The 26,143-nt window shown below is 36.4% G+C and overlaps 1 protein-coding gene across 9 annotated transcripts in view; it reads right to left on the reverse strand.

The window, feature by feature from the left end:
* diaph2 (diaphanous-related formin 2) overlaps positions 1-26,143 on the reverse strand; it is a 450,956-nt gene that overhangs the window by 417,076 nt on the left and 7,737 nt on the right. For 8 of the 9 annotated variants that reach the window (XM_008420582.2, XM_017307147.1, XM_008420584.2 and 5 more), the window contains exons 3-5: positions 15,538-15,570; positions 13,544-13,720; positions 1,149-1,253 (exon numbers count right to left, since the gene is read on the reverse strand). In XM_008420582.2, the coding sequence (XP_008418804.1) occupies positions 1,149-1,253; positions 13,544-13,720; positions 15,538-15,570 (315 nt within the window). The remainder of the gene's footprint in view (positions 1-1,148; positions 1,254-13,543; positions 13,721-15,537; positions 15,571-26,143) is intronic. The other variant, XM_008420583.2, reaches the window with a different exon arrangement.

The raw sequence follows: 26,143 nt of genomic DNA on the forward strand, positions 1-26,143 counted from the left end.
TAAACATTTTTTTTAAACAAGCGTTTTTTTTATTTTATAAAATTACACTCATCAAGTTCAACACTTAATATCTGAACTTTTTACAATTAATTATGAACAATATCTTACAACTCTGAGTTTATTTCTACTTTAAGCAATAATGTAGCTGGTTAAAGGTTAGACACCACCACCACCACCATCAATGGGCAAAAGGAAAGTAAGACTGGACAAACATGAACCATCCACAAGGCACCAACTAGGTAAGCAGCTCCAAGTTACAGGTGCATCTCAGTTAATATGAATAGCAGCAAAACTTAGTTTATTACAGGAAAAAAATAAATAAATATATATATATAAACCTCAGATAAATAGGTTACATGATTCCTACTGAATGGATGTCTAATACAGACATGTCAGCCTAAAAAGTATATTCATGTACTGCATGGTTTATGCAATCAGTTCTCTTTTGCATGCATTACTCCATATGCTGCATGATGCAGAGTCACTCACTGTATAGCTTTGCTTAGTTGTTTAAAAAAAGGAGCCCAGTTTGCTTTAATAGTGCTTTGCTAAACAGTATGCTATAAGCTGCAGTTAACCTTGTTGCACCTTTTCCTTCCACTCAATTTTCCAGTTGTAGCAAGCCTGTTTGGAAATCAGTATCTGGTGTAGCTATGTGTTATTGGGAATATTATTTTCATCTTAATTCAGCATCACAAGTAGTTTTTTTTTTTTTTTTCACGTGAGCACCCAGCTACATTAATTTGTGACAAACTAGATTTTTGGGCTTTTTTGAGCTACACCCTAAAACAACAAAAATAACAAATACACCATTAAAATAAATTACTTGGTGTGAAATAAACCCATGCGTTTCACTTTTTTAATCACATGATGGAAATTAAATCAAGTTTTCAATAACATTATTGAGATGTTCCTGTAGATCTGAGGAGCAAACAAGAAAAAGAAAAAAAAAAAGTAAGACAAATAAGTTGATCAAAACTGCAATCAAAGAGGTGGGCCTCAAGCATGAAGAGTGAGGAAAGGTGATGGAGTGGTGAGTGTGCAATAAGGGATGACAAAGCAGAGCATGAAACTGAGCATCAGGTTATTTGATCTTGTTTTCACAAATGTAACACACTTTTGAAACACTTATTTATTGTGACACTTACAGATTTGGCAGTGGCCGAGATGTACTGGACCACCATCTCACGTTTGATGGCCAGTTCCTTCCCACGCAGAGGAGCTTTACGATCCTCATTGAGGTTCATGTCCTCCTATAAAAAAAAAAGAAACAGAGAAGTGAAGCTGATTGAACTCTCCAAACTTTTTCAAGGTTGTATTTAAAGGGCACAAACACCAACATAAAAAAAAACATGTTCTGTCAAATTTCTAGCATTTGCTAGAAATTTTTAATTATTTTTTTTAATTGTACAACATTAATTAACCCGGCAAAGAAAAAAAACGTGAAGAAATTGTATGCAGCTGTAGTTGATCCCAATAAACACATAACCAAAAATAAATGAAGAAAATAAAATTTCTGCATTTGAAAACCTTAAACTCTGATCTGTATCATTTACAGTATAATAGGTCCATCAGAAAGTAGAAACCTTTCAGGCGCAGAAACAATTATTTTTCCCATTTCCACTAGTACCCCTTTATATCAGATCTTGTCCCATGCTTAAATTAATTCCCAACCATGTTTCTTTGTTGAAGTCGCAGGCTGCGGCAGCAGAGTATAATGGCAGGAATAATTAGTCCTTGAAATAAAAGTAGAAAAAGGCAGCAGCAATATAAAAAAAAAAAAAAAAACGTACACTGCAACCCAACTCTGAACAGAAGAACAAAATCAAACAACATGGCTTCTATTGAGGCCATGCAATCACAGCTGATAGGCTGGATAGGCAGTATCTACGTGTTATTGGGAGTATTATCTTCATGCTACTTTAATTCGGCATCACAAAGAGTTCTTTCATGTGAGAGACATCAGAGGATAGAGTGAAGGCCGGACAGAGCACTAAAAGCTAGGGAATGACATGATGATTAGAATGGAGGAGAATGTTTATCAGAAGCACTCTCTCACAAAGAGATGGCTAGAATGAACAGAGAGGAGAAAAACATCCTCCAGTGGGGATTCCACAAAGATGTGGAGGCATGCTGCCCTCTAGTGGGCAGAAAGGAAAAAAATCTTTAACCATCACAGCTCCGATTTCACACTGATTTCTCTACATCTGATCAAATGTCTAATTCACCTTGTAAATTAGGTGCATCATCAAATAAGAGCAGTGTATTATACATTGGCTGTATTATCTTACCACAAGTAATCAGATTGAAGTTGTTCAGCCTCATTTGTCTGCGAGACATGGGCAGGAATCCCAACCACGGGCACTGTGACCTAAATTCCTTTAACTACATTTCCTCCAGTAAATACCCTCTGAGCTAAAAAGAAAACCATTAACATCTCTTGTGGAACTGGAAGAGGGGGAGAGGAAAAAAAAAATGCAGCCGAAACTTTTTCATCACCCAGGGAAACCAGCAGGTTTTTTAATTAATCTTTGAACCCTGCTAATTTATCTGCTTAATTGGCATTCAATAAAGGAGGCAGAATGTGGCGGGGTGAGTACATTGCAGGCACACAGAGGGGGGGCGGCGGGTTGCATGAGTAGTGAGCCTGCGGGACGTTTGTCAAGGGGCAAACTGGAGGAATGAGCCCTCCATGTTCAGCCTGCAAAATGATTAATGCTCTTTTATTAATTATACCCTCACAGGCAACATAAAAAGAGTCTCGATATATCAGGACTATTCTGCTGGTGTAACTGAAATGCCGTGATTTGAGCTTCTAGCGATGCCAGTAGACTAGACGAGCACTCCAGCTCGCTATCTTAACGCCAGTCTGACAAACTCCGGGAAGAATTTATTAATACTGATCAGGGTGCTGTGCTCATACCAAACATAATTATACTGGTGTATTCAGGAAATCCTCCTTCACCACAGTGCTGTGGCAAAGTATTTCCCCCCTTAAAGATTTCTCTAGTTTTCACCTGTTTAATCACACCATACAACAGGCAGCTTTTAAATTATGTAATCTTTTAAAAGGAAGATGGCTCAAGTTAAATGACTGTTAAGTAATTTCTCAAATTATGAATGATCTGTGCATGCCAATGTTGTTTTTACACTTCCCTTGCCAGGTCAGATAACTGCCAGAAATCACTTCAGTAGAACCTTTCTGACGACAAGTAAAGCAACGCATCATATCCCAATCTAAAGAAATTCCAGGCAAAGAAATTCACTCTCATCTATTAGTCTGGAAATGTTTATAAACTTATTTTAACCACAGTGAAAGAAAGTCTCCACAAATGGAGAGTTTAAAAGGGGAAAAATAGATCAATAGAACACAAAGGCCCATGTTTCTGTGTTTCTTGGTGAATGGTTACTCAGGTTATCCTTGTTTGGTATTGCAATGGGTTTGGTAATATGAAATATTTCAGTTTGACAAAAAAAAAGAAAGAAGAAATTTGTAGGGGGCAAAACGTTTCAACAGCGCTCTCCATCCAAGTAAAGAAATGCTTAATTTAGAAAAACAAAGCTGTTATGTGTTTGACTAAATTCCTGAGTCCTCAATCACTGCAACCCAAGTAAGCAGGTGTTTCCCCCTCACCAAACCATATTCCCCAACCAAGCAATAAGTTAAAATGGCTGCACTCTAGGCATGGCAGATCTTCACTGGGGATGAGGCTTAGCAGCTGTCTGATTATTTGGATCAGAGGTTTCAGGCAGCCATTAACTAACAGATTAATTAAGACTTTGCAACAAATTTTAGTTTATAAACCAACTTTGTTCCCCCATTTTTCTAAGTTGCACAACATTTTTTTTGGAGAACTTTATCCTGAAGTTAAACTGCTAGGATGGAGTTTCATCTTGGACTATATTGCATCAAACCAGACAAAGAGCTTCAAGTTTGACTTAGACTTGTGCTCTAAAGACTTGAGGTATTGGCCTCACTCTCTCATGTAAATCAATATTTACTATTTAAAGACGTGTCTATTAATGTCCTCTATTCTTCTCTTCCCCTAAATTCCATCAACAGTAATTTTGGTTTTTAAATTTTCCTCCTTAGAACCGGTTCTAAATTTCTCTTACCAGTCAAAGCCTGCAGTTCTGACAGATGTGTCTTCTATAGCATCCCAAGTGAACAAAGGAGCATTATCAGAGATCCTTCCTCCCAGCAGCTGTCGGACTCTATAACCATCAGTGCTGCCAACAAACTCAAAGTGTGTTTACATCCCTGCTCATATTTGCAGTTTTCCTGGTTTCAAATAACACTTCTGTTGGTATTTGCACATCAATGGTTACAGTTTTCTTTTCATATATTGCAAATAGTCCATTTTAAATGCACATTTTGTAGTTTTTTTATATAGTTATGCTACTCTCCTTTGGGTCAGAATACGCCAAGTTTAATAACTGCACTGTAGGTTGTGATGTAATTCGTCCCTTACAGTACAGTATAATATTCTTAATTTTGTTATTTGCATTTATCCATGAGGACAGTAAGGTGTGTAGATTCACACTATGGAGATTCACAGTTACTTTTTGCAGTTTTGAATTTTCCCAATACGAGACAATAAAGTGAATTTCTATTCTATTCTAAAAGGAATGCAGTGGACTATTGGATTCAGTTACGTTTATATATAGAGATGAATCACAACACACCTTCCCAAAGCACTTCGCAAAATGCCATATTCTTTACAGAAGTATAGTTAACTCGGTCAGATCATATAGACAGATTCGATCACATACATTTCAATTTAAAAAAAAAAAAAGGCTGCCAATATCTTTGCTGTGTTTGTTGTATAAATGGCATCACCTCTGTCTTCTAGAAATGAACTGTTTTAATGAATTTGTATAATTTCACTATAAACAACATACACTAACATCTTATAGTCTGACCTTCAATCTTTCTGGTTCCTTCAAAATAAAAGAAATTCCTGTTTGACTCATTCGGAAACATTAACCTGTTTAGCCTATTTTAAATGTCTTATTTGAACACAAATGCCTACCAATATGTTTTATGTGATCATATTTCTTACTGATCTTCAAATATATCGATTTATTGCATGTTAAATTCAAACTAGTAAAAAGAAATATAAATGTGCCAACTGTCCATATATGACATTGTGCTTCAGGAAAAGGATTTTAATTCATAGTCTACGACAATTTGGTGTTTAAAGCAAAATAGATGGCATGCATCCAATGTGAAAAAGCATATTTCAGCACTTAAGACTTTACTTGGACTTGTGTGAACATCTCTGAATAAAATCCCTAAAAGAAATAGTCAACTAAGTTTGGCAAAATCGTTTGGCTTATAACTTGTTGGGGTTTTGAATTAGACTTGACAATTAACGTACATCCTCAAATGCACCCGAGGCTTGAAAATCTATGAAGAGGCTGCCCTAGAGAGAAATGTGGATCTGAGAAAAGTAAGTAGTAAAAAAAATATATATATGTTTTGCTTCAACTGTGACAAATCAATTATTCTGTCCACTACCCTCAAGTTTGATCCATGAGAGGCATAAGGGCATATGGCGTAATTCTCCTGTGGGCTGGTTTTAATGTCTTGGTGCCGAGTGGAAGTGCTGAGGGATCACAAAGGAGCTTATTACCCAGAGTGTTCATCCTAACAATGACACACCATAAAACACACATCTTCAAACAAGCCACAGTGGCACTGGAGTCCTACATTGTCACTGTGCTTCCATCCCCAACATGTTTTCACAAATTTTTGAAAATGAATTGCATTAGAAAAGTATTTGTTCTCACATTCAAAACAACAAACTTAAATGAGTTGTGATGTAGTTTTATGTGACCGATCAAATCAAAGTAGCATAATTGTGAAGTGGAAAGAGACCGAGACTTCATCTTTCGAAGGACCGAGTCTACTCAATCAGCATAGACTCGGTTCTTCGTTGACCATGAAGACTGGAAGTGAAATCTGACGGTCTGATCTTTACATTTATTTATGACCTTCACTCAGCACATGCCCCGTCACCAAGCAACCATGATTGTACTAAACATAAACTGCAAAAAGTGGAGTTTTAAGACCTGGTGAGTTTTTTTATTTATTTAATCATTTTAAATAATTTAATGAATTATATACATTTTCTCATAACTATATAAAAATGTTAATGCAAACAAAAGTCTACCAACACAACTTCACCATTGTTTCAAGAACAAAAATCTCCTTTAGCAGCACACCCTGCCCACTGAGTCTGGGGCTAGGATGGACTTCTATGAATACACCAGACCCGTCCTGCAAATCCTGGAAAAAGGAGGACGCAATTTGCAGCAGCCTTTGAATTCGGACAGCCTTTGTCGCATTGCGGTGACGTAATCGGCCTTCAAATGCTGCCTTCACTGGACGCAGCTCCTGAATTTGAACACACACTTTCTGTACCTCTAAAAATCATAAAATCCGAATAACACAGCCTTCATTGACTGACAAAATGCTAAAAAGTTTAAGGGGTACAAAACATTTTGAAATTAAATAAGATTAAGAGCACATTTTATCCCTTTATGAAGGATTTAATTACAAACACACACAAGAAGAATTTGAAGGAAAAAAATAGAATCTGGATTAGCTGTAGTTACAGGTCCCCTACAAAACACTACATTTTATATAACAATGAGACTGCACATATTATATTGTTTCAATCATAGAGAGTGTCACACATCATGCATTCGTGGTTTAGAGAAAAGCTTTACCCTCACTAGGAGCTGATTGGAGCCACGCCGTTCCTAAGATGAACATCTTTGATTGAAGCCCACTTCTTCCACACAGTTTCCTCCTCAGTGCGATAGAAATACTGGACATTTTTAACAGCTGATTTACTGCTGTGCATTGTGATGAGAGGCTCAGAATTCAAGCTGTGCATATCTAGCTAAATCCTGTGACAAATCGCATAACTACGCACTACACAATTACCAAGACAGCACATTGAAAGTTATTTGGATGCAATTTAAATCTCTGCACTTTCATGAATGCAGTCCTGCTCTCAATGATTAACTTTAAAACTTCTATAAAGTATTCATTTGCATTTCCTTACCACTGACTGAGAGTTTATTCCTATATTTTGTCAGTTTGCTTTGATGGCTGTTCAGTAATGGCTTATGGGCTATTCCAGCATAGATATACACACCACAGAGGAGGGGGAAAAAAATAAAAAATGTATCGTGGTCATTAATGCACAGTTGGAGGTTTCGCTAATATGGCAAGGGTCACCCCTTGAATTGCAGACAGCAAGGCTAAAACATGCGAGAACAATCAATAGTGAAATGTGGGTAAAGTTAATAAAAAAGTGTGTAAAACATAAAAGGAAAACTGGGAAAATATCTGAAATGACAAATGCATTCCAAAGTTGGTGATTATTAGCATAAAATATAGAAAAACCTACCCACCAGCTATTTTCTGAGTACAACATCAAAGCAGGAGAGTTTTCAGTTTATAGGTGAAAACAGGATTGGAATTGACAGTACATAAGTAAATAACCCTCTTTTTTTCCCCTTTTCGATTTCATTACTGTAATTATAACTCCCAACCCCAAGTGTCAAGACCTGTCAAATGTCAGACCAGCAAACATGCCTTTTGTGTCATCTGTCACTGAGCAAATTGAAGCCTGGGTGTAATGTCACGCTGCTGTGAGCACAAACATAGTAATTGAGAGGTGAAGTGAGTGACAGGGATGAGCGCCCGGGCAAGAAAACAGTGAACACAGACCTGATGAAAACTCTGAGCTCTGATCGCATTTCTCTGGCCCTGGCGATGGAGAGCATTGTACGAGAAATACGGAAAAGGTAAGCACCACACACACACACACACACACACGTGTACACAGCAAGTCACTCAGATGCATTATAGACAATAGAGCACACAACCTATGAAATAAAGGTAGAGTAATTCAGCTTCTCACTTCAAAGAGATGGGGTGAAAGCTTTTCAGATTTCAGTCCTGCAGCACACAAGGCCAGAAAGGCACAAAAGTGACATCTGACCCCAGAGACGAGGGAGAAGTAAATCTGATATTTAGCATTTTAAATCTGTGCAAATGAAAACCAGATTTAAAATGTCTTGTACTAAATCTGTCAACAAATGGCATAAAAACTAAAAAAAAAAAATCATGTTAAATCCAAATCCTTGTGCCAAAGCTCCTTTTGTTCCCAAGAACAATGGTTACACAAACATGACGGTGTCAAATGATTGCATTTGGTACTGTGAGTCATTACTGCTGTAAGAAAATATGGGCCCTGCACACAGTTTATTTGAAACTCTCAATGCAGAATGAGATTAGCAATCGCTTTCAGTCTTTGGAGAGTTGTTTTACTGCAGCGCTCATGCAAATACGCAACTGAGTTCACGAAGCTCTGCAGTTGTCTTAGGCTGCATATCACAACTTGTTGACTGTGTTCCAAAGCTCCTCTGTATATACACACATGAAGGTGAGTGCCTTTCAAGAGTATTCATACCTCTTAACCGTTTTTATATTTTGTTCAGTTACAAATTCAATGGAGGCTATTGAACTTTTACAGGACAGATCAACACAAAGCAGAGCACAGTGGCGAAGTGGAAGAAAGATGATTGGTCATTCAATCATTTCAAGGATTTTTTAAAATAAATCAATCTGAAAAAGTGTTTCCTCCACACTGACACCTAAATATAAGACCACAACAGACAGGTTATGGAGAAAGTTTTGGAGAATTTTAAAGCAGCGTTTATAAAACAATATTCAAAACATAAAGTATCTCATACTCTCCTTCTTGAACTGGTTCGTTTGAGAATCGACCTCCCGTTTCGACCAGATTGAGGAACCAAGCACATTACACAACATGGTAGGAGAAACTTGTAGCAAGATGGAGGACTCTATGGTTTGTCAGACATGGTGACATGCAACGAGGTGAATAAAAACAGATGAAGCTGAAGATGACTTCAATTTGTAGAATCTGATTCAGATAATCCCAAAACTGACTTTAAAAGACTCCGCTTGTAGAATAATCAAGTCCATGTTTGAAGAGTTTATGTACTGTAAGAAAAATGAGGTGGAATTGTTCCAGTTGTTTCTCTGATTGAAACCAACTTCAGTTTCTTGAGAAATGGTTACAAAACAAAAACTCAATCTTACACCTTACAAGTGCCTATCTTAATAACTCAAACATCAAATGTACCTAAATGTGAATTAATATGTACACAGTTGAAATTGTTTATTGCTCTTCCGCATAAGCTAGCATCTAAGCTAGCATCATCATCTCCTTTCTCAAGATTATAGCAAATCGGCACCAAGAAAAATAAATGGCACATCTGGACCGACTACTTTGCAAACACCAGCCAATAATGTGTCATGTAGAAATCTTAAGCTTAATTTTCTGTCAAATAATTTAAATATGCTCTACAAAAAAAATTTGCAAATAATTTGGATTCAAGTTAAACATAAATATACTGGTTCACTGTAACTCAAACTCAATCAATATGGAAGGAGAGCATCGGATTTAGGGGCATCAAAGTTAATGCATGCCACCCATTTTGTGTATTTTCCATTTGTCACATATGTGGAAAAACTATGCATCATTGTCCTGAGGTCCCATTTTTGGTTTGCCTATCGCATAAAAAATACTTCCAATAAAATACACTGAAGTTTGTTTCTGCAACTCAACAAAATGTGAAAAGGTTCAAGGGGTTGTGACACTTTAGCAAGGCAATGCATGTCAGACAACCCAAACGATAAAACCTGACTCAATTTTGGGGACATTACTGGTTGGAGTTCAAGCACTGAGACGGGGAAGCACAAAAGAGATGACTGTGAAAGCCTGAGGACAAGAGCTGACAGTAGCAACACTCAGGCTTCTACAGCTATGATGAAAGAAGAGAATGTGGATGGCAGCCTGAATGCCACACTCTGGAGGCAGCATTGTAGGGGCTGCACAATGGCAGACAAGTGAATGGATAGTTTCATGATACATAAAAGCACAGAAGATCCTCTTTTTATGCTGGGCACAGAGAGACAGAACAACAGGATCAAATGTAGAAGTGAGCAGGTGATTGTATTACAATCAGATAAAGAGCATGTCAGTGATGCATCATTAAACACCCAACAAAACACTGGTGTGACCATTTTAAAATGTGCATCAGTAGCAACCCTAGAATTGTCTTTAATGCATTAAAAATACATCTGGACGTTAGAAAAGCATGCTTGCTTCCGTTCATGATAGGAAAAAAAAACTACTTTAAAAGCACTGACGTGGTTTGGGTTTAAAACAACCCAACAAAGTATAATAAACAGTTCATAAAAGGGTTACAATTCAAGGTGGAAGTACAGAAATTGGACTTTCTCTACTTCCAGAAACTGTAAAGCAAAGGTCTACCCCGTGAAGGACAACCATGCATTTTGGGAATGGAAGCAACTGATTATGTGATGGTCAAAGGTTAAAACATGACTCAGTCCAATTGTACTTTGTATTAAAGAAAGTGTACGAGCTGTAAAAGGAGTCATTGGTGTCATTTCATTTTTTTGGGACCAAGGACGTGACGCCGAAAGAGAAAGCATTTGCCTTTTGACAATAAGTTACCAAAATGACTGCAATTTGTAGCTGTACTTAAAAAAAAAAAAGAAAAAAAAGAAATCTATTTTATGAAGTGCTCAGAGGTTATGTGTTGTTAAACAGCATTAGGTTGGTTTGGTGTAAATGTAGACACTGCTTAGGTGCACATGTTTTATTTGAGGAATTTTTAAAAGTAATTTTGAATAATGAGAAAACGGGTCAAGGGGTCCCAGCAAGGATTGCTGACTGATAAGATCAAGAAGTAAAAAAGTATAAAGGCTCCACATAACCAATTCAGATAAATGTAGCATATTTTCTTAGTTTGTTTTGATGAGTTTTGTGGTAGCTTTAAGGTATTATACTGCCTCTAAAGCAACAAATTACTTCTGTGGAGAGAATAAAAAGCCTAAACCAGACATTTCTTGACCCCGGTCTAGTTAAATAAAACTTTAGAGAAACAAATATTACATGAACTTTTGAAATTAGTATTTCTCAGTATCAATAATTATTGACTTGTTTTTTGTTGTTGTTGTTGTTTTAAATATCTGAGTAATTGCCAAACTGGAGGCGTGACTTTTCCTGTTTTATCCACAAGGTTCACTCCACGTCGTTTATTTTTAAGCCGTTATGTGACCCACTGGCGAAACTTCAACCTGCTACTGAACAAGTTACTCAGCAGATTGTTGCTTGGTAACCTTWGAGTGAGTGAGTTGCTAGGTAACCAAAGTGTGGGTTAGTTGATGCCACCCACCTTGCTTAGCTGGCTGTGAGGGGTTGAGTGGCTAAAGACTTAAATCTGCCTACATCCCCCACAATACTGTGCATTTCTGGATCAGAGTTCAGTCACTGATTAATTGTCGATCTCTTACATATAACAACAATAATTTCTAATAAATATCAACTATGGACAATTTGCTTTAAAAGAATGAAAATGATATAAGATGGCAGAGAAGGGGAAAGTCATTTCAGTGTTCTAGGGAATGTGCAAAATACAAATACACTTGTCAGAGGCTCTCAAAAACAGAGGAAAGTAAGGGCTTGACTTCACTATTTAGGGGAAAATGTTCACTAAAAGAGTTTCTCAGGGGAAAAAGATCATTTCAGAGCCATGTGATTATCTTGCCTGATTTAACATCAATCCATCCACTATCTTCCACTCAATCCAGGGTTAAGTTGTGGGTTCAGCTCCAGACTTCCTCTAGTCACAAATTAAAAGTCATTCAACTCCTCGATGACATGCATCAATCTTTGTTTTGGACAGCAAAAAAAGAATGGAAAATACAATACAGCTTTCTGAAAAAAAAAGAACAGAGTTACTGCTCTGTCCTGCCTCCTGAGGAATCTCCTGCCTTTTGATGTTTGGGTGAAGGGGTTGAAAAAAACACAACACGGACTGCCGGCATTGCATGAATCTGTCTTGGCCTGTGCCATTTACCACACCGAGGACTACTGGGAAAACAGCCTGAGGGCGTACAACACCAGTGGACTCCAGAAATTGATTAAGCCGGCTCAGACCTGGGTGGAGGCGAACCATCTGTATGCAGTGAAGGATATTTTCAAAACTTCTCTCTCCATCACTGACGATGTCTCCTGCCCACTAAATAGCATCCTAGCATGCCTGGAAACTCACACTGACTAATTCCCCAAAACTGGAAACCACACATGAAAAATTGAATTAGTTAGTTAATCTGTGTTCACGTGTTTAACCACATTCATCTCAACTTGCATCACACTTTGATTTTTATTTTTTTATGAACTTTTCAATCATCTGATCATATATCTACTCTTAAACTTTATGGTAAATTTAACCTGAAAGCAAATTTAGTAGTCTGACATTTTTTGTTTTGTTTTTTTTAAGGCCAACATTATTACAGAAAAATAAAGTCTTAATATATGTAAAATGTTATCAAAATATGCTTACTTTGCCAAGTTTATGTGCATAAATAAGGAATTTGACTTGAAATAAACATCTCATATAAATATACAAACTCTGAGGAACATAAAAATAATACAACACTATGTATATATAATTGTATATGCACTGGTAATTTTTATGCTAAAATATAGCGCAAATATGCATATCTTGTTTTACACACAGCAGCTAACTACTCTGGCTGTATGGTGTTCATTGTGTCAATTGGATTAACAGCCTGAGGGAAGAAACTGTCTCTGTGGCAGCTGGTTTTTGGATATTTGGGGTCTGCAGTGGTACTATCTGCTGGTTAGGTACGACATAAATTATTACTCATCTATTAACCAGGCTACTGCATTCATCTTAGTTTGATAGTAAATAGAAAGCACAAACATCAACAACTTTTACTCACACACATAATAAGAAATCACGAAAATTAGGCAGCTATGCTGACCTAAGTCTTGCATAGTTATTTTGTTATTGAGCAAATAAAAAATAAAAATAAAAAAAATAAAAAAAATATATGTTTTCTATTTTGAATAAAAAATATATACATATTTTTGTGGTTTACATGAGCTTTTAACAAGACAATTTTGGCCTTCGTGGCAACAAGTTTGGGCAGCTGCTTTAAGGTCATGGATTATAAACGAGATCTGAAAGTTTTCTGATCCTCTGTAATATTGATCTTACATTAAATGGATTAGGGTCGACTATGTAAATCTACTATTTTCAGAAATACACAATGATACTTTTCAGCATCAGTTTAATCTGACCTTGATTGATCATTAGGGAGACCTCTAGGCCATGTTTTCACTTTTGCCTCTAACCAGTTGGAAAAAACTATGCCAACTCAAAAAGGTCAATCATGTTCATATTAAAACTGCTTTACACACCACATGTCCTCTGCAGTAAAACAAGGAACCATGAATACCAAGACATTAATACATCTTTTCAAAATGAACTTCTACATATTGTTTGTATGAAGCATTCTAAATTGGATTCTATTATTGAGTGAACTTAGGATCTGTAATATCAAGACGAAATGAAGGAGAAGAAAGAAAACAAAGCTTACCATCATCTTCTCAAAGAGGTCAACTATTTCTTTTTCCGAGAGGTTCATGGATCTCTCGTCAAAGAAAGGCTGCGGCTGAGGGAGTTCGGCTTGGATAGAGATGGGATCAGTCGGGTGCTGAATAAGAGGCTTCTCCTTCTTTGTCCCAGTTTTCCTGAAACTTGTTATACGATCACGCTGAAAGAAAACCACATTTGAGAAATGAAAATATTGCAACAACAGTCTGTGTAACAGGAGAAAAAAAAATGGCCGAGGCCACCTGGAATAAAAACTTCATGTGCTTTAGCAAGTTGGAAAATGTCCTGCTCGCAGGACCTGGTTGTGCACAATTTACTGCAAACATAAAACACCCTTATTGTCAGGACAGCTAAAAGGTGCAGCTGCAAAGTGAAGAGAAAATCAAAAACATTGAAACCTGACATAAATTTGTAATTCTCAACATTGAAAAGAAATGCAAAACAAGTTTCAAATACCATCAAACGTAATAAGACTCCATTAAATGTCTTAGGACTTTACTTACCATCAGATTTGTTATAATTACCTGTTTTGTACTGATGCCATTTTAATAAGTCAAGGACAAAATATCAAATACAATTTGTGTGCGATTAAAAACATTTATTGAATTCATCGGTTAATTAAATTAATAAATCTGGGAAAGTTTAGCTCCGAATAGAAAACATACATGGGACACATGCAGGGAGGATGATCGTTAGGTTTACTTAGTAACAGGTAAGTAGGGGAAGGGGCTGTCATGCAAATGAGATGAGAATAAAGTATGACTCAATGGATCAAATGTACAGCATGTTGATAGTATTTGTTAAAAAACAGAGAAGGATAATAAATCAGTTAAATTCTAGCGACATCACTGTAAGAAATCAAGGAGTTTTTGACCACGGTCAGTTTCCTCACCCCTGGTAAACATTTGAACGTGAGCCTCAATGTGCGTCACACATTGAGGCTGCTAAGTTTTGTCTTGTTGCTACAGGTTTTTTCCAGTGAGCTTTTATTTTCACCTCCTCTGCACTGAGCATGGTGGGAGATTAACTTTATTTTTCAAGCTCCAATTATATTAAATATTTTATTTATTAATTGTGGTAATGACAATTCAAAATACAAGTCTGCAACCCCCTTTTTTCAAACTCCTGAGTGAGCGGTAAATGTTTGATCGAAGTTAGATTTGCACGTTCAGTTTTAAAGCCATAAACATTTTTTTTCCCCATTGCAGTAGTTTACAGGATATAATTAGCAATTTAATTTTTGTTTCTTTAGGTTCTTTTTTATTTTATCAAATCATTAGTAAACTGATCCTAGTTTGACTCAAAATATTCTCAAAATAATAGTATTTACAAATGTTGTTGATATTGAGAAATATAAAGAAATCCTTCATCAGTCTAATAATGGATACAATTAGACTAATCAGTATAGTTTACGATAGTTTAAGCAAACTAAACTCACTTGAGTTTCCTTACAGTTTCTTTTCCATGTTGAAGAAAATAAAACAGCCCTCAAGTCCTATTTATAGCCCAGAAATCTTATACTGTAGGTTGACAAAAACTTGGAAGAGATATTATTCTTTATAAAGTTAATATTTGATCCCTACTGAATAAAGTATTCAAATCAAAGTTACAATTTTTCTATTATTTTGTGTGTGAGATTATACTACTGCAACAATTGAAATTAATTTTAAGCCTTTTTACAATTTTTTTTGTTTTTTCACAGATGTCGATAATTAAGAGTATTTTAACAACACTGCAGTTTGCTTTGTTAACTTGGTCCTTAAAATGATCTTGGTAATGTACTATGAAAATAATACAGCTACAAGGAAATAAACTAGTAGCTGTTTAATAGTAAAAGGCCTTTACTATTTTAGTTGGAGTTGGGCACATTTGATCCATCCACAGGTGTATATTAAAAGTTTCATGCAATCACGGAAAAACAAGTGAGAAATGTGTGAAACAAAGATGGTCACAGCAAAATGAAACCAAGCACCTTACCATATCATCAGCCAGTGTTTTTATGTGTATGTTCTGTTGGAGGGAGGGCACAGTATGAAAAACAATATCTAACAGAAAATAAAAACACCGCCAAACCCACAGAATGTATCCCACCTTAGGTGTCTTCACATGTGTTTTTGTTTTGTTTGTTTTTTCAGAATTTGTCCCTTGAAGAACAAATGCTAAATGTTTTAGACTCGCAGCAAGAAGTGCCTCCTTTTATGTTTTACACATGTGACCAAATACTGAGTACTGTACATGTGAATTACACACCTAATAATAATCTATGTACATTATTTCTGCTTTCCATTTTTAACTGACAACCAAAATAAAAAAAAATTGGGTAACACTTTATTTGAAGGGGTGTGCATAAGACTGACATGACACTGTCATAAACATGACATCTGTCATGAACATAAGTATTTATGAATGCCAACTTTGCATGATTTTGTAAATTATGATAATTTAATGCAAAGTTGGCATTTTTAATGGACTTTCAATGCAACTTTTAGAGCAACTTTGCATTAAAAGTGTCATTATTTACCGAATGACACTTCATGACAACAGTCAAACATTCATAAAGACTTCTATATGTTCATGACAGATGTTATGTCATGTTTATGAAAGTGTCATGTCAGTCTTATGCACACCCCTTCAAATAAAGTGTTACCAAATATTGTCATTTGGAGAAAGAGAGAAAAAAAAAATCGAATAAATTCAGAAATTTCCTGAACACTACAGCAGATGAACATCCTACCATGTTTGGATATTAGCATCAGAAGATTGTGAGTTCTGGGTGAAATATCTTGAAAAAGACATTTGTTAAATGTGGAATTTTGTCAAATGTTTTGGTTGCAGATTTCTACAATTAGAGATCATTTAAGCTGCTTTTTATTTATTCACCTGCATTATGCTTAAAATTGTACATTCGAAGCACTTTTGACTTACTATATTTTTGTGGAGGATATGGTATACCTTTAATTTCTATTTCAATGCTTTGGGAGTCTAAATATTTAGTATTTGCTCCATTTCATGTCAAATATGTAACATAACACCTGATGTTGATAACACACTTTTTCACAAAGTGCAATTTCCAAGTTTTGGGAAAACAAGCATTGACCTATTGAAATAAAATTTGTTCCGGCAACCCGTTTTTCATTTTAGATTTTTTAAGACAAAACTAACATTTAAAAGATGAAAAACGAGATCTTTTTTGTTTTTTGGGGTGATTCTCGCATCCGATTTAAAAACTTTTTTTTGATGTGTGGTTGTCAATTGAAAAACAAAAGAATGAATGATTCACAGATTCTTAATAATCCTAAATAATAAAGTGAATTAAAAAGAAATGTGTATGACCCCCAGGGATACACAATTGAGACATAAGACCCACATGCAGACATGGGCCAGTTATCAAAGCAAACCAATGCTTTTAACATGACGCACCAGATAATGATCGTTTTTTTCTGGCTACGTGGACCAGAGCCTTATTCAAAGAAAAGTAGCTTTATCATGTTTTGAATAAATTCTTATTTAATGTTGTTAAATTCTGGTATTTCCATCATCAAAATGTCATAATGGCCCATGCCTACATACAAATATAAATGAATAAAAGGAAAACAACCTGACACCCAACACCCACATTGGTTTTTCCACTTGAAACATGCAAGTTAGTTTTGCTTAAACGTAGATGTGTGTGAAACAAATACTTAAAAAAAAAAAAAAAAAGCAGCACACACTGCCGAGGCATAAAGATGAATTTCTTCGCAATGGTTCTGAAGAGCATCTTTTGTGGTGACAGGGACAGAAAAGATTTACACCAAAACTTCAGCTGGAACAGATGTTTATTTTCTCCTCAAACACAATAAGAAAGCGCGCTGCCACAGGGTTGTGGCTCAGCAAGGGACGGCCGTTTGAAACACACCTCAAATGGGAATCGGTAACAACTCTGCCATATGTTGTGGTGCTGGGCTGTAAAGTACTAATGAGTCGGGAGATGTGGGGCTGTGATGGTCATAAAGCCTGCCTCCAGCCGTGGATTTCTCCACTATTCTAATCAGGAAAATACAGATACTGGGGCGAGGAAACAAATTGGCTTTAACCTGCACCTCCCTCTGCGAGTCTCCATCAGCTGTCGCTCTGGGCAACTCCATGCAGACACACAAAGTGCCATATCTGTCACCGGCTTCGTCTGCAACAGCTGATCAACAGTTGGAAGATGGAGCTATTAAACACAACAAAACGTGTCAATCTTGCGCAGGTTTTAGACGTTCCCTGAAGTTGTATTCCTCTTCCAGGTATCAGACATGTCGTCTTCCCCATGCATCATATCCAGATGATTCCTTCTTCCCTGTGGGAGCCAGGTAACCACCTGGGCATCACTAATCCAGACAAACATCAGTTCCACCAAGGCACAATTAGATGCATTTCATAAAGCTGCATCACTACTCACAACAGCAACCTGACCTGAGCGACAACTTTTCCCATTACCAACTCAGAGCGTATGTGTCATTAAGCCCAGCATTCTCTGGCAGTCGCAAACTGCGTGAAACAATAGCTAATTTACAGATAGAGTACTTAAACATTTTCTAATCAATTTAACAACAATCAAACCACTGTTTGGTTAATTGCCTTGACTTGAGGGCCTTTCCTTGCCCATTATCTTGGCAGCATCGCAACATTGCAATTAAACACCTAACAATTAAGCTTCCATGTCCTCTGGGCTTTGCGTGCTTATTAAAGTAAACTTTTTCATCGTAATAAATGTTTATCACCAAACACATATTTCCACTAAATAATCTAATCAAATTAGCTCTGGGTCCCTCCTTAATCAAATCTGATCATGGGTCCGTGCAGATCCTCAAAAATGAAAACACAAAGCAATATCCCACAACTTGAAAGGCAATTTGGGGCAAACGAAACTGTACCAGTATGCATATTTCACAAAACAACTTCTAATATTGCCATAGCAAACTGCGGTTGAATGCGAAACATATTGTTGAATCGCTCCGTTTTATTGGAAACTCATACCAGGTGGCGAATGTAATAATCTGACTTCTGAGACGGAGAGAAGATAAATGTTGCTTCAGAGTGACTATAACTCCACCGCTTTTCAAAAGCAGAGCTGCCTGCACTCAGCTAATTTAACTTGAGCATCTGTATGGTGTATTTAACTCACTCACTGGAACTATCACCATAAAAATCAGAGACCACGATGCCTTTGTAAAACAACTTGAAGGAAATTAGGTCTTACTTTAATTAGCTACAGCCATATGAAGGGTTTGTCTGGAAATGGAATTCGCTCCATTACGGATTTATCACATTTTTATTTTTTATTGTCACCGTTAAATATTCCAGATCAAACAAAGTTTTATATTAGAAGATAGCCAGAGTAAATGCAAAATGCATATACATATTAAAAGAGAAAAAAACACTACCCAAGCCAATCTGGCCAAAGTAAAACAGCAACTGTCCCCCTAAACCTAATAACTGGTTGTGCCACCCTTTGCAGCAATAAATCCAACATCAGAGGGGAGAAAATCCTTTCAATAGTCACGATTCACACATAGTGTGTGGTTTTTTTAGCAGGAACAGTCATAACACAGCATATCAACCTGGACTTTGACTAGGCCACTTCATAGGCATGCATTCTTTTCTCTTTATTCTTCTTTTATTCCAACTTGTGGATAACAACTCTCACTTTGTTGGTCTGGCAGAAATCAGGTCTGGATGTGGTCAGTGGAAATGAGAAGAACTTTTAAAAATGCAGTCGATCATAGTCATTTTGTAATGAAACAATTTCTTTTACACATAGGACCTGGTTGGTCTAGCTAACTTTTTGGCACTAAAGCAAAATCATCACATGAAAGACTTTTTTTTTTTCTACCAACTCCGGTTGTCTTGTCCAGTGTTAAAGTCTGTTTAATGTTCTGAAATGTTTGAGTGTGACAAAAGAAACTACAGAAAACTGCAGTGGGTGGTATATTTCACAGCACTGTAACAAGTGTTGACAGAGAGGAGTCTGATGCAACCACAGCTGTCAGGTTTTGCCAGACACTACACAGTTAAAACAACTTTATTCACAGACTGAACATTATAATTTCACAACACATTTCCTGAGAATCTGCTAATTTCACCTCAGCAACACAAATGGAGTACATCTCAACATTGTAAACCATAAACGAGAAGTTCGTAAATTACTATTTAAGGGGTCTCAGGCTTAATTTGCATAAATTTATTTACTATATTTATGCAAAGTTACCATATTGATTCCATTAAGTGTAGAGGAAACATGAAGCTTTCATTTAACTAAATACACCAAAGGTCAATCTAGTTCAGGAATTAGAGGGCTTCATTTTCCAATTACCCAAATTATCTTTGTGTAATCAAATAAAATTAACAGGAATCCTTCTAATATGAGCAATTTGAGGGAGTGGCATCAAGCTGCACAGAGTTCCCCCTGTGTAACCAAATCAGATCAGAATAAACTCATTTAAGTGTCTAATGAATGTTGTCAACATGTAGTTACATCCTCCAAATGTGCTCCACATGTGAACAAACATCATCAGACATTTTGGGCGTGAATACAGACAACTGTAAGTGCCAAAGAGAGTCTTTCTGGTTTGAATTGCACTTTTTACACTGTCAGACCCCAATTTAACCTGTTGAATTGGAATTAGAGCCATCCTTTAAACATTCACTCTTATTAGCTGCTTGGAAAAGCAAATTAGAAAGGAGTTAGTCTTGAGACTCTAAATGAACACGTCAAACACAGTTTCTTATCATTTGGTGTATTTAGGTCTTCAAAAGAACTGAAGAAAGATGTGACAGATTAACTTGGAGATCAGCTTTTTATCTCCGATACCTAATGAAAAAGAATTTACTCAGTCTACAGGCAGGAAATGTGATACAGTAAGTCCAATACATATCTACCAGCTTCACCTGTTTTCTTTTGCCGTTGTATACAAAAGTCTCTGGAAAACAACAACATTAAATTAAACATCATATCTTCACATTTGTGTGATTGTGTTTATCTCCTAATTCATCTAAACAATGAACGATTTAAAGAAATAATTGAATATGAAAAAGGTTAAGTTCATGGACACAAAGCATGATTTTGTTTGCTCCTTTGTCAATTTGTATTGTATTGTCATGGATTAGAGGTAAATGGTTATAAAAATGCCAAAATGTCCCTTTTAATGAAATTGCATTTAATCTGACAGCTGTGCATTACAATTTGCTGCATTTTACTTTCGATGTGATCCTCATTTGGATCAGCCAATTCTGAAAAAATTAATCTAACCAAAAAAAAAAAGCGACCGTCTAGTGGATATTGTATATTAGCGTTTCAAAATATGCATAGATTTGAGCTCTTCTGGGGCAGCTTTGGTCCCCGTCCTTCACAAATGCCAGCAGTTCGATCTACAGGAAATAGATCTGAATAGCATGAAGAGTAAAGAAAGGCTATACATATACTGGAGCACAATAACAAGCAGCAGATTCAAAAAAGCAGAGACCTAAGGATTTTGCCATTAGAACCAAAACATCACAAAATCAGATAATATCGTCTAAAACTTTGTAGTCATCAGCCAATTACCAACAAAAAATGCCCTACAGTTTTTATTACTAGCTAATACTTTAAAAAGTTACGGGTCGCTGAGTCTTGTTGTTCAGAAAAGGCACAGACATTGTTTACAGCTTCTTAAAATGGCATCTTCTGAAAAGAGGAAGGATATAGAAGCCAGAGCAGCTAAAATCTGAATGACTTCACACTGGATGACCCAACCATGTGACTGCATGAGAAACGAGAAAGCACAGAACTGCCTTCGGGTCATCTCCGTTTCTGATGAAAGAAACGTCCTAATGGTGCGTTACTCTCAGTAGAACCGATATGGAGCCGTTAAATGCAGCAGAGGTTTCTAAAAGTCTTTCTAAACTGGTCATCATTAAACACAGAGTGATTTGCACTTTACAGACTGATGAAACTAATGTATTGCCGATTAACTTTTACAAATCACTGACAAGTAAAACTCTGCAAACTGACTGAGCGGTTCCTGTGATATACCTACATTACAACGGTTTCAGTCAAGGCGGTTCTAAAGATAATCCCAGGTATTTGAGATACATGTGACATTACCAATGAAAGTTAACATTCAAGTAAAGTTCATCACCATTACAAGATTTTAAAACATGGTTACTTATTAAAAGGCCTGTGACAAGTTTTCCTTCGGCATGGATCAGGCATGGAGTTCAGCAACTTTTTAAAGACTGAGGCGTTGGTTTTAAAGGGCTCTTGAAGATCAAGAGCCAGAGAGGTTTTATGATATTTGTTTAACTAGAATCAAATGTCGTGTTTAAAATGTCTAAAGGTGGAAAATGTCCCGTATTGTTGCTGTATAACCCAGGGCACTCTTGTAAAGGGGATTTTTAATCTCAATGAGTATTTCTTCCTGGGTAAATAAATAAAATAATCATGTTTAATTTTTTTTATAGTTTTCATTATATCAAGAAAAATAAAAAATAAAATAAGAATATCAAAAAGTTGATTTCAGGAATTCAATTCAAAGATTCAGATTCAATGATAACAAAACCCTCATTACTCTATTGAGTGTCTGCCTTCCCTTAGTCAGCAATGCCATGGCTCTCCAAAACATCACTGGTTGTGGAAGCCTCACATCGGGCTTCATAAAGCTTTACTTCTGTGCCACTTCACTCTTCCTAAAGAGTCTAGAGACTCTGTGATCTTGATACTCAAATGAAATGCAAACATTGCTTTCATCTAAAATCTAAAAAGAGGACTTTGGACCACAAAGCAACAGTCCACTCCTTTTTCTTTTTCTTGTAGCTAAGACACTTCTGATGCCGTCTCTGGTTTAGCAGAAGCCTAACATGAGGAATGTGACAGCTGCACCCCTTGTGCTGGATACATCTGTGTGAGGACACAGACTCCAGCTGCAGTTTCTCTGAGACTTTCATGGCTATATATTTTGTTGTTTACCCTTCTTGACTGACCAGCACACAACTGTAAAGCCAGAAGTCTTCCCCTTGATTAATAGGCCCATAGCATAATTTCTCTGTAATAAAAAAATCATTTTTATTGCTCTGAGAGACTGTATTTGAGTCGTTATAATCTGTCGTAATCATTAGGATAAACGGAAATAAATGCTTTAAATATATTGTGCCGTGTGTTCAAATTGAATAACTGAAAAGAAGTTGCTTCTTGATTATGTTGTAATTTACTGAGAAGCAGCTGTATTAGTCTATAAGCATGTCACACTGTGTGACTCAGATCTGCAATTTCAAAACTCAGGGGGGAAAAACAGAATCACAAGAAAGCTGTTTTTGACCATAGATGTTTAAGTAAAGCTTATGACTATTAAAAAACAATTATTTTAGGAGTGGAAAAATGTCCCCTGCAGCACTCGATATAAGTGACAGAAGGGAAAACACGTTCATCCTGGTGTGCATCTGACTACAGCAACACAGTCAAAACATCCTTCAGTCATTAATCATCAAACCGCTGAGTGGAACTATGAAAGTATGATTCATTTCCTGTGACATAAAAACAGACATTTCTGTTCTGATGTACACCCATTATCTTCAACAGATTATTAAGTGACCTGTCTTATGTCCCACCCAGTGATCTATACAAACTATAGGCTTATTCCAGAGTTACACCCAACCAGTGAATTTGAGGGTTTCCTCCGCTGTGCTACTGAAGCATTCTGAGCCACTTCCTGTCTCCCACTTCCTGAATGCCATTACAGCACTGAAATGTGGTCAACTTCCTGCTGGTTTTCACACGTCGGTCTAGCACTTTGTGTTTACCGACCAGCACAAAATAAAACACAAAACTACTACGCGGAAAGCTTCATCTTAACTGCATCACAAGATTGACCAAACAGAAAAGAGGCAAGAAAGAGCAGCATGAAATCTTCAACAAGCTGACAACTTGTGCTACCCGCATGCTAGCAAAACTTAAAATAATTCCCATAGGCTTCTCTCAAAGTCATAAATCAAAATGCTAAAAATCTTCAAATGCCACATGAACATGATTCACAATGTGATACTGTCAAAACTGTCCCAAGCTTTAAGATGACTCCCTGCCTTGTTCACTTTATTCCAACTTAAAAATGGCAGTTTCATAGTTTTGATCTCAACTGCAATCTTTGCTTGGTGAAACATGTTTGGGTATGTCTTAAAAGAGTAATCCATTTAACTTTCTGTTCTTCAAAACTGGAACTATGATTTCTAAATATTTGATAAATCAGATAAAGCTGCTGAACTGAACAGAATATTCCCAGAGTTAAATGTGTTTAACTTGAATTGCTGCACAAAACTGAACTATTCCAAAACGTGCCAATCATATCATTAATAGCTTAAGAATTTAAAGGTTCTCTGTGGCTCACATGGATTTCCAGTTCCCCCGTAGAGCAATGACAAAGACCTATGTTGAGCTTTTGCGCTACAAGACATGTTTATTTTGGTGTCGTTTACAGAGATTTCTTTTGTTTTACAAAATGTGTTTTTTAAAGAGCATACTGTATATTTTTATACAATTGAACCAGAAAAGGTTTTTCATTGAAAGAATGAAATGTGAAATGCAATAATCTTTCCATCTTCAATGGGTTTTAACAAAATAAACAAACAAAGAACAGATCATAACAAAGACTACCGAGTCACGGTCACTTAAAAAATAAAAAAAAATTTAAAAAAAAGGAGAATTCATAAAAGCGCTCCCTGAAGATTATCATTCTGTGGCTGTAGGGGGATATTTTTTATTATTATTATTTGATGTGGTTGCTTATTGGTCTTTCCATCAGAAACACTTTACTCAACTCAGATTATATGGTATAAACGTTCATTTTTAAGGGAAGATTCAACCCAAAACTGAGGAAAGAAAACATAACAGATCACGCTTCTGTTACACAGAAAGCTTTAGCATTTTCTCTTGATGTCTAGCTATAGATGTTTTGAGTATTTTTACCTCCCTCCCAACCATAACGTCCAGCATTAAGCTTGGTGAAAAAGTAGTAAGAATTACAAAATCATGTGCTTCCTATAACTGGTGCCAGTTTGTTAGGTCTCCAAGCAACAGAACTAAACTTATTTTTTTCCTCTTTCTACATATTTCTCTCAAGTTCAGACATGGAAACTAATAACTGTGGTGAGCTCCAAGTCTGAATGTAACTGAGGAGGAAAATAATATTTATGCCCTTTAAAGCAGCACAAAGTGACTAAAACATCAGACTGTCCTTTGTTTCAGAGAGGCAAAGAGAAGGGAGTATTTCTGCAGAAAAGAAAGTTATAACTTAAGAGCATAGTTTCTATGAACTGCAACCAAGAAATAATCATATCCTGCATTTCTATATTACAGCATACATTCAGTTTCAATTAAGAAAATCCTAATATGCAATTGTCAAGGTAATTTCTTTACACGGCTTATCATCCATATGGACTGAAAAATAGTTTTACTACTGTAAAGAAGCAAAAAGTAAAGAAAATCCTCAGTATTAAGGATATCAATCATTTAACACCAATTGTTTATCACTGCCATGACAAAAGAAAAGATTTGCTGTACCAATTCCCGCCTGTCCCATCTGATCGATGCAAAGTTTTTTTGTCGTTTTGTTATTACTCTGCTTGAATTTCTTGCCCAATTTATGTGAAAATCAGAATGCATCAACTTAATTGCTCAATAAAACCTGAACTTTACTTCTCCGTTTTATTTCATTTTGGTAAATGTGATCAAATCTACACGTCTGTTCAAAGAAGACATGCATTCGTACAAGGGGAACAATTCAGCTTTTTTTATAAATCGGTGTACGTTTGATTGGACTAATAATGTGCCCCTTGGCGTGTATGTTCTATTAGACTATAATTCTACATATAATACTAATGCAGGAGTTCAAAGGATTTGAAATACCAAAAACAAATCTTCCATGTTCTGTGTAGTAACTTTCTTCTCTCAGACGCCTACTGAAACTTTCTGTTCCAGCATTCTGTAGCTGCTCCTCAGAGCCCACTGCCCTGCATGTTTTAATGCCGACCTGCTTCATCACACCTGATATTAGCTGATGGCTAATTAGCAGCTTACTGCTGAACTTGATGACATGCTGAGGAGCTGATTCAATCACTGAAGTCAGCTGCGTTGGAGCAGACACATCTGAATCAAGCAGGGCAGAGGGGTCCAGGGCACAGGGGTTAAAAAAACACAAGCTTCGAGTTTACTGAAGCACTTTTGTTCACAACTTATCTCTAATAAAAACACAGAACTGTTATATCACCGCTCCTGATGGCACAGCTTTGTCAATACAGCTTGCATTTCTGTAACAAATCTATTTGCCTTTTTGTCCCTCAAATAGTGAGACGTGTTTTTGCTCTTCTTTTATGGATCTTATTTTCCAAAGTTAAATTTCCGCCCAGCACGTTTTTCCAGTCATTTGAAGGCATTCAAGCAGAAACCAATATGCTTTTCTGGAGTTCTAGATGTAGCTTGATTAGCCATCAGTTTGCTTGCTAGCAGCAAGGTTGTCTTACTTTTTCACATTTAGAATGTTAAATTGAGTCCAAAGTTGGAAACAAGCATGACCTGACTTTAAGTAAAGTT

Source organism: Poecilia reticulata, linkage group LG10 (assembly GCF_000633615.1).
Source record: "Poecilia reticulata strain Guanapo linkage group LG10, Guppy_female_1.0+MT, whole genome shotgun sequence".
Classification (NCBI taxonomy): domain Eukaryota; kingdom Metazoa; phylum Chordata; class Actinopteri; order Cyprinodontiformes; family Poeciliidae; genus Poecilia; species Poecilia reticulata.